General features: G+C 35.1%; 1 protein-coding gene across 1 annotated transcript; it reads right to left on the reverse strand.

Annotated features, from left to right (window-relative positions):
• Window positions 1–1017: 1017 nt before the first annotated feature.
• Window positions 1018–7340, reverse strand: LOC125671709 (protein fem-1 homolog CG6966-like). Its single transcript, XM_048907574.2, has 2 exons — window positions 7195–7340; window positions 1018–3610 (listed from the first exon to the last, which is right to left on the reverse strand). The coding sequence occupies exon 2, from the start codon at window positions 3603–3605 to the stop codon at window positions 1677–1679; it is 1929 nt and encodes a 642-aa protein (XP_048763531.2). The 5' UTR covers window positions 3606–3610; window positions 7195–7340; the 3' UTR covers window positions 1018–1676.
• Window positions 7341–10184: the final 2844 nt, after the last annotated feature.

A 10184-nucleotide genomic window follows, 5' to 3' on the forward strand; every position in this document is an offset into this window, starting at 1 on the left:
AGTAAGTTTTCACAGCTTCACATACACGTACTTCCATTCAACTAAATATATTTACATTTACTTTTTAATCAAATGCATTACAGAGGTTTTAATGATATTTGTTTATAAATGCAAAGACCGAATCACTGGAGTCTGTTAGGCGTCTCACTCTGAACACTTTTGAACGTGTCGCCTGCATCTCGGCCCACAGGAACCGGTGATTTTGTAACAAGAGTACCGCAAACGGTGCATAATACGCCCGTGAAATGCTTATATAGGGTGGGGGGTTTTCGTGCTATAATTTGTATAACTTTGCTTCAGGTATTATCAGCCATCATGAGGCTGTGACAAACTTTCATATGAACAAAGGGTCGTAGCTTGAAAATCGAGATTTCCTCAAAATGGACCAAGTTCAACAACCTGTAATTTTTTCAAAAATGGAAGAAAATCAAAATCCTTCCCCAGATGCACATCTTCAATACTCATACAAACACTCCACAAAATAAGATGGTCCTCATTTGGAAACTGTGGGAGGAGTAGGGCGGACAAATTATATACCCTCCATATAATAAAGGGGCAAAACTCCTGGAAAAAAGGTCGAAATGGATCAAAATTGCAGTATGATCTAGAGTGACCCACAAAGAAGCTACAAAGCAAGTTTCAGCATGATATGTGAAAGGGAAATGAAATTATTAAGAGAAAACCCCGAACGGACGGACGGACGTACAGACATCGCTGTACCATAATACGTCCCGTCTAAAGACGGGCGTATAATAATAATAGTAGGAGTCTATACCATACTACCCCCTAATAGAATTATTATTACACATTATTATGGGTGGTGTGGTATAGACCCATACTATTATTATTATTATAGACAAAATTACCAGTTCCTGTACGCGGCAGCACGTGCGCAGAATGAAAACAAAGCTTAGTAGTCCATTCCCGTCTCAGACAACAAAAAGTTCACCTCACTCGATGCTTAGAGAAGTTGATTTTACCTCTAATGTGGTAAATATCACCAAACAAATACAAAAATTTAATCCAAATGCGGGATTTTTCCACAATTCTTTATTTACTATTTGTACTTTCAATTTCTCGAAGTGACAACATGGACGACTGGCACCTTAGTGATTATACCTATGCTGTTTACAATTAGATAGATTTGAAAATATAAGATATTTAATTGAAAAACAATTCAAGAATTGTACTATTGAATTTTTTCAGCATTCCGCGTTCTTCTCTTTTACGTTATGATTTCACATTTTGCTGTTTCATGGGGAAAAGAGGTGAAGTAACAAACAGTGTTCAATCTCATAATGGCTGTCCCGTTAATCGCTACTTACCCAAAGAATTAGGCGGGGGATTTAATGTTTAACATTTCAAACAATATTTCTCCTTATAATGTTTACCATAGACACAATAAAATATGGTTTAAATTAAAACAGGATTTAAGTGGAAAATAATAAATACCAGTACAACAAAAACATTGATTTGGCGTTTTATTTCCCGGGAAAAAATGCTTTAAAAGATTTTGCTTTTAACGGTGGAGAAAACTGTCACAGTAGCTTAAATATGCAATTACGAATTACCGGTAGGCTTAAATATTGATTTTACTTTGGTCATGTTGGTACGAGAGACGTATAATGTAGCTAATCATTCATAAAAATACGGTTATGTTTATTTAAATTGATGTATTAGTACTGTTCCTGTGGTTGGTGCAAAGCTACAAATGTATTCAATGTGAATGGGATCAACCCATCGTATGGAATTTTGTATTTCCCTATCACAAGAGCTGCGAGACATTTCAAAGAGCGATATTTGAACTCCTCAGAAAGAAATCCTGTCCTTCTCAATAAATCTAGGCAGTTCTCTCCGTCCATGTCCACAGTGTCAATATGGGCACCATGATCCAGCAGAAAGGTCGCGATTGGTTTCTCTCTGTCTTGAATGTCCAATGTGTTTGTACTAGTGATTTGTCTAAGGAAACGATGCAAGCATGTCCGTCCTTCTCTGTCAAAAAAGTTCACATCAAATCCACTCGTCAGGAACAATTTTACCAAGTCTAAATTGAGCAGAGGAACAAGTCCATAGTTTGAGAATCCCTGTGCCTGTTTGTTAAAAAACTGTGGGTCAAGCACGGCCTGAAGTAAATTCCCTCCACATGTTGAGACAAATCTCGGATTAATACCCGCTATCCTTCTGCATGCTATCAAGAAACGTTCACTTCCGTTTTCTACACTCAGAAGAAATTTCATGAAGTAAATAGTTGTGAAGAGTAAACTGTTGTAACATTTCGAACGTTCTGATGTGGTATTGTATTTTCCTTTCTGTAGAACTTCTGCTATTTGGTTTATAACTTGTATAAACTTGTTGAAAATGTTTTCATTAATCACACGTTTCGCCTCATCCGATGACCGTTTAACTAGTGTTATTGCAACTTTTATCATCATTTTCAATGAATAAATGTTGTTCTCGTGAAGAGGTGATTTTCTCTCCGTAAACAAATCATGTGCGCACATGAAGATTTGCAAGGTTTCGTAGTTTTCGGGTCCATTAAAGCCATACTGCAAAAGAGTATAGAGAAATTCTTCGTGAAGTGAACCAAGGATTCTCCACTTCACCAAAACAGATTCCCGCCGCTGTTCTTCGTCGCCATCGCAAACACGTTGTAATTCGTTGAAATTCGTATGTTCTAGATTTGGCCCAAGGACCGAAAGCGAAGGTGTAACCTCTTTCTGAATTCCATGCATCTCTCGGAGTTCTAAAGCCTGGCGCCAATATTCCTCTGATCCCTCATAATCATCATTGTCCACTGCAGATGCCCCAAGTAGCTCAAAAGATTCAATGACCTCATTCTGCGTTACCTCAGGTCTTTGACAAAGAAGTTTTGCCATTTCAGGCTGTAAGAAACATGCTGCACTCCGCAATGGAGAATCTCCATATTTATCTGGAATGGTAGGATCTGCTCCTGACTCTAGAAGAAAGCTAAAGGAATCAAGACTGTCATTGTGTATGGCATAATGCAATGCCGTTAACTGCATCTTTTTGGACTCCCGTGCATTCACGTTGGCACCTTTTTCAACCAACAACTTTACAAGAGATACTGATTTGACCGAATTCATGAGGCATGTTGACCCGTATCTATTTGGAATGTTCACGTCTGCGCCTTTTGAGATAAGAAACGCTACCATTTCCTCGTCATTCTTATAGCATGCTGTTCTAACCGCCGCAGATTGAGAGTTCGAACGACCATTGACATTAGCACCATGATCCAATAAAATAGCGGCAAGTGGTATATTGCCACGAATCGCCGCCACCCATAATGGCGGGGCGTGGTGCACAGAATCATTATCTTCATGAACAACCTCCTTACCAGTCATTTCCACATTTGCGTCACACTCATCCAAAAGATATTTCACAATTTCCAATTTATCAGCATTTGGTAAACAAGATTCGTCCTTGTGACGACAATAATAAAACAGTGCATTCATCTCCTCTTTTGGACATTGTTTGTTGACTAAATGTTTCCTAGTTTCATGGTCATACTTCTCTAGGAATTCCTTCAGCGTTTTGAAGTCAAAATTGACCCACTGTTCCCGAAATTGTTTAAAAAGGTGGTCCATTCTCTCTGAAAGACACACACACATGTATATATATATAATGACTATAACATAATACATGCCATAAAGATGAGGGATGAAAAGATGTATTTGAGAATCTAAACTTTTCATTTTCAAAACAAGGCACGAGCCCTATTTATGTCACAAAGCGGACGCGGCTTCAAAGGGGGTTGGGGGTTATAAAAAAAGTTCTGATCTTTCTTCTGTGTGCTTGCTCCCTAAATTGATTTTATCACTAACGTATCTTGAAGTGTTGAATGATTTAGACATGGGTTTTTTTTTTAAATCTTGATTTTCTCACCTCCGCACGTGGTTTCCTGGTTAAGACAAACACGATTTTGGGAGCCGGATTTTATGTAAATACAAAGTGAAGAAAATAGATCATATGGTTTTCTTAATTTCTCACGTTCTTACGGGCGTAAATGAAAGGACATCTTCGCAAGCCAAGTGTCCGATTCGCATACTCTCATAAGCGAATCGGACACTTGGCTTGCTAGGATGATGAATGGAAGGGATTAATGTTCTTCATATCTTAAAGAAGTTTGTTATCTTTCTGTGTTTGAAATTAAACCTTAACATGGAATTCGTCTGTGAAATAAGCATAGATCCATCTGGCACTTCTGTTGACAAAAACTCGATTGTCATTAATATTTTTCTCATAAAAATAAAAAAAAAACACACACACAAAAAATATTCTCACCCGCCCCATACTTTTTGGTGACCCTGGATGATAATCTACTAATCAAGCTGAATTGGCCTAATTTCATTGGGTATTGATTATGAATAGATTGTGGGTGAAATGTTTCGAATACAACAGATGTATTTGTGACTTTAAAACCATCTTGCCGAAAAATATGTACCCATAATAATGTAGTAGCCTGTAGTTTTATTCATATTCATTTTTGCAATGGTATAATAGGTGCATTTAATACAAATTAATCCTCATTTTTACTTAGCGGTGAGAAAACGAAATAAATCTTTTCAATATATTTGAAAGTGTTTTTTAAACAAAATTATCTCACTTGATCATTATGTACATATTCATTAGTATCTAGTATCATTTATATCATCAACAGTATACACTGTTCAGGACTACATACATGCAACACCCTTTTACTCCCTGGTTCTTTATTGTTTGTAACCAAAGTTCTCTTTGAGCCTTGGGGCATCATGTGATTAAGGTCAGGTGGTTATCTAAACCAATAGTTTTACTTATTTTATATTCCCGATAAAAAGTCCCTAGTCTTTGTTCATACCAAAGTCAGATTTCAGACAAGTCTCAGAGAGGAAGGACTATATTTTATATTGAGCGTAACTTTAAATAGAATTGAAGATCTGGACAGTATGGACATATCACTAATAAAATCCTGATTTCAAATTGTGTCAGTAAATGCAGAACCCAATCAGACTAGATGTCATCCTTCATTCTACAACATAACAAAGGCCACTACAATGGCGCCCACGTTGGACAGTAGTAGAAATTTCAAATCCTCTGAGAAAAGGTACACAGAAGCACATTTCTGTGTTTCTGCATTACAATTAAATGTAGGACGATAGTAATTTAGAATAGTCGTTAGGCAGAAGGTTTACAGATTTATAGATGTAAACTTGAGTGCAATTAATGTCATCGCAAAGGGAGAGAAGCTTGGAATGATTTTAAAAACAAGTACATATGTGTTTTAAATCGGTTGTACTTTTGCTCTCTGTCAATCTAATTAAAATTAGATCCTATGATCTGCTCATCTACTATCGCTACACATAGGTGTAGCGATAGTAGATGAGCGCATCATAGGATATAATTTTAATTAGATTGGCTCTTTGTGCATAAATATACATCTACCTCTGTACTAAGAGGATTATAAAGTTTAAAATCAAGTGTTCTTTTTCTGGAAAACCAAAATTAACAGTTTGCACATTAAATCCCATTCTTTTACCAGATTTTAAAAAATCCAATCCATAGTGTAGAGTCAAAAGGACAATGAATAAAGATATGCTTAATTGTTTCTGGTTCTAGTGTACATATTGAACAAAGTGGAGAGTTCTTAATTTTTGACATATGTAGGAATTTCTTAGTGCTAAATATTCTATAAATAATTCTATAGTTGAATCAGTGCTGAATCTTTTTGTCATGGATCTATTTGAAGTTTGTATATACATGTTTCCAATTTAAATCTAATTGTAAATTTAATTAATTAATTTATTTGTTTTTGCAAATAGATCGATGCTGTGATTTTGATATTGAATAGTCATAAATATTCCTAGAACATTTTTTTACTTGCACAGAATTTTAATGAATTCAGGTTGATGTGCACAGGCACTTGTTTCATACATGGGTAACTCCCTCCTTACTAATACCATTATTAGTAAGGAAGGGCTGACCCATGTATGAAACAAGCGCCTGTGTTGTACATATCCTCCACTTTTCATCCATATCAAATTTCTTTGGTGTAGCATACATTCTTAATTATATATATATATATATATATATATATATATATATATATATATATTCGAATTCGCCTCGAGTTTCGATGAACGGAATAGGGAATTCCCGATATGATAAAGAAAAAGGACAAAACGTGTGAATTGTTTTCGAAAAGCAGACGTTGTAGCTTTGAACCTCAAAAGATTATATAATTTTGGGAAAAGGGCCATTTTTCATATTTTTTTCGAGCTTCACAGTGAAGCGCTGAGGTCCGCTTTATGACATAAGAGAGATAACTCTGATAATATCTTATCCCTCCAAAATTCGTACTAAAAATAATGCACATGTAATTTCACAAATTTATTAAAATTTATGTCGTTGGTTTTATTTCAAATTACATAATTATACTGTACAGGAACAAATCCAAATAATTTTCAAAGGGGCTGGGGTTGCAACCAAGCTTGCTGCTACACATTTTTCGCCTAAAAAGGAGAATAAAGACTCCAATTGACAAAATATTACCTTTTTTTTGTTAAAAAATTGTTCAACCAAATGGGTTGTGCAACTCCCATCATCCCCCTTAAGGTTTGCCACTGCCTGTAATCATGATTAAACCTATATTGTCCCTTTTTTTCAATTTATATCATCAGAGTCAGAAAGTACTAGTAGCATTTTCATAACTGTTTACACATGTGTACATTTCTTTATCAGTTTAAAACTTTATATATTTTCTATGAAAATCGTTTTAGAAATCGTAAGATTTCGAGACCAAGGGATTCAAATTTCAGGCCGATGTGTTAAGGCAGAATGACTGGTGGTGAGGACAAATTGCAATTTAATAATTAAGCAAAGACGCCGAACGTCTCTGATAACAAGGCACGTGTTCGATCTGACCTCTAAAACAGTAATTTTGACCCCAAATGTAAAAATTATGTGTATAATTTGCCCATCCATTTACTCAATTGATCAAATTGAGCTAACGCTTTGTTCATAGTTATAGTAGCAATGACCCATGGTCAATAGAGTGAATTTTATTGATAACTACTCGCGCCCTTGCTCATATTCTGACAATAACAACTGTGAATAAAATTGCATCATATCTCGAAAGAGATACAGCAAATTTGACCCTCCTAGAAAAATGTTTCTGATAATAAAAACAAATCATACCTGATCACAGTACAATTGTCACCAAGCCAATTGAGAAGTGAAAGTAGAACCATTTGTCAGAGTTACTGTTCCTCGATAATTCTGGATCATTCTGACGTTTGTGTTTACACAATTCTCACCCTTGCAGAATGGCCGAGTAGTTATGACTGTTCTTCCTTAATTCTATAAGATATTTTATAAAAGTTATAAGATACCTTCTAATGTTTATGGGATATTTAAAAGATACGAGATATCTTATATTTTCTTTATATGATATGACAAATCTTATATAGTATATAAGATATCTCATTAACTTTATAAGATATCTTATTAACTTTATTTGATATCTTTTAAACTTTATAAGGTAAATTATAACATTTATAAAATATCTTATAATGCTTGTAAGATATCTTGAATTATAAAAGAAATTTTGTAAGATATCTCATATATTTTATGAGATGTCTTATAAAACATACAAGACATCTTATAAACTTTATAACATATCTTATAAACTTTATAAGATATATATTTTATGAGATATCTAATTATAGACTGTAAATTATATGATACATGTATATCTTATAAACTTTATAAAGCATCATTTGAATTTATTTTCATATGATATTTTATAAAACGTATATGGCACGCCAAATTCACAAAAATGAGCTAAACATAGTTTCACAGTTGATAAACTAGGTTTATCGACTGTAAACTATAGTTTACGAACTGTAAACTATAGTTAACAATTCGTTAACTATAGTTTTCATCCGTAAAACTATATTTAACGGTTGTAACCTATAGTTTACAAATGCTAATCCAAGTTTATCTGTCTTTAAATAAACGTTAACAATAGATTTTGCTGATAAATACAGATTCACATTTGTAAACTATAATTTACATTCGTTAACTATAGTTCACAATTGTTAATCCTAGTTTCACAAATTGTGATACTATATTTATCAGATAAACTATGACTTGTAAACCGTAGTTTACAATTGTGAAACCGTATTTATCAGATAAACTATGTTTTGCAATCGCTAATGATTGTTTTCATTGTTAATTATAGTTTACGCTTGTGAAATATAGATTATCTGTTGACTATGGTTTACAGGTGGGGGGTCCGGACCCCCCCCCCCCCCCCCCCCCCCCCCCCCCCCCCCCCCCCCCCCCCCAGGAATTTGCAAAGATAATTTTTTTTTTTTACATATAAGGATTTATAAGAAAAATGAGTTGACTGTTATTATATTATAAATATTTTTTTGTGAAAAGGTTCGACCCCCCCCCCCCCCTGGGAAAAAAATTCTGGATCCGCGCCTGCATATGTATTGCATGATCTAGTGAGGGGATATGAAGATTTATTCACCCAAGAAAAATCATAATCCCCGAGGGTAATATGATTTTTCTTGAGTGAATAAATCTTCATATCTCCCGAGCATTCATATAATAAATTGTTTATTATACTGAAACAAAGCGAGACTACGAAAATGCATTTGAAATTAGAGTCAGCTTTCTATGCATTATATGTAGCTGAGATCGCCCTAGGTAAGGTAATACCGCTCTGTCAACGTATTTGAAGATATAAACAACGAAATACAGTGATTTGATAACCAATTTTTGTATTTCCATTCTCCTTGAATGCTGATGTACTTGTTTGTTTGTTTTTATCAAGCAAAATCAGACGATTTAACTGTGTATCAGAGACCCGCATATTTTGTACCTTACGAACTATAAAAGTACAATGACTCGGACAATTGGATCATGCGCTCGTCCTTTTCCGTAACCATGATTCAAGATCGTTAATTACTGTTGACCATGCATAATGGTAAAACTTCAAACTCATAGATCTAAAAAGTGAATCTCACTTTCTCTGTCAATGATGTCATAAATGAGATGGGTGATTCTTTGGCTGTTATGAAATTTTATGGTGAGGGTGACATTGAAGTGGACATCAGTGTTAACGTAATCTCAGCAGGGATTCAGCTCGGCTGGATATTTGGACTGATGGACATCCAGCCGAGCCGAATCTCAACCGACATTACACTGTTATGTTCCAGGTTTGCAAGACTTTGGGTACATGCATTATCACTGAAATATTTCATTGACACAACCTGAAATGTCACTATAGATCATTTTTAAACATGTCTATAATTATTTTCATAGTAACAACCTGTTTTATAAGTACCAAGCTGGATTTTTGTCTGGTTACTCCACAGTTTACCAACTTATTGAAACATATCATAGTATAGTGAAGAATATTGATGAAGGTAGTATATCATGTTGTAAGGTTTTCTGCGATCTTTCTAGAGCTTTTGACAGGGTTTGGCATAAGGGACTTCACAATAGGGGATCAAAGTTTTACATACAAATATATAGGGAAAATCTTCTTCTCAAGAACCATTAGGCCAAAGTTGACATTTACATGAAAGCTTCCTGACATGCATAGTGCAGATTCAAGTTTGTAAAATTCATGGCATCCAGGGGTAGGTTGGGCCACAATAGGGACTAAGGTTTTACATGCAAATATATAGAGAAATTCTTCAGAATAGTTCAGATATGGGCCAAGGTGACTCAGGTGAGCGATGTGGTCCATGGGCATCTTGTTTCTATCTTTTAGTGACCTTGACCTTTGACCTAAAAATCAATAGGGATTTTTCTCTCTATATAACAAAGATACATGTACCTGTGAAATATCAACGAGCCTCGAGAGTGCCTACGAGCTTTTTCTATATAGCCCCAGTTACCTTGACATTGGACCTTTTGACCCCAAAATCAATAAGGTTTATTTTTCCCTTTTGATAACAAAGCTACATGTGAAGCGTCAGTTCAATGAAGCAAAAATGTGGCCTGTAGAGTGTCTACAAACTCAGTTTTACACACACTCAACTATACTCACCCACACGGAAGGTCCCTTTACTCCTAATCTCGGCTGAGATTTGGCTCGGCTGAATATTTGGACTGACGCCTTCACCGAATCTCAGAGCAGTCCTTCATAATTCATGTCTGAAAATTTA

The sequence above is a fragment of the Ostrea edulis genome, chromosome 4, assembly GCF_947568905.1.
Source record: "Ostrea edulis chromosome 4, xbOstEdul1.1, whole genome shotgun sequence".
In the NCBI taxonomy this organism is placed as follows: Eukaryota; Metazoa; Mollusca; class Bivalvia; order Ostreida; family Ostreidae; genus Ostrea; species Ostrea edulis.

Bases quoted from the DNA above. Each gene is read 5' to 3' on its own strand.
- LOC125671709 (XM_048907574.2), bottom strand. From the start codon at position 3,605: ATGGACCACCTTTTTAAACAATTTCGGGAACAGTGGGTCAATTTTGAC.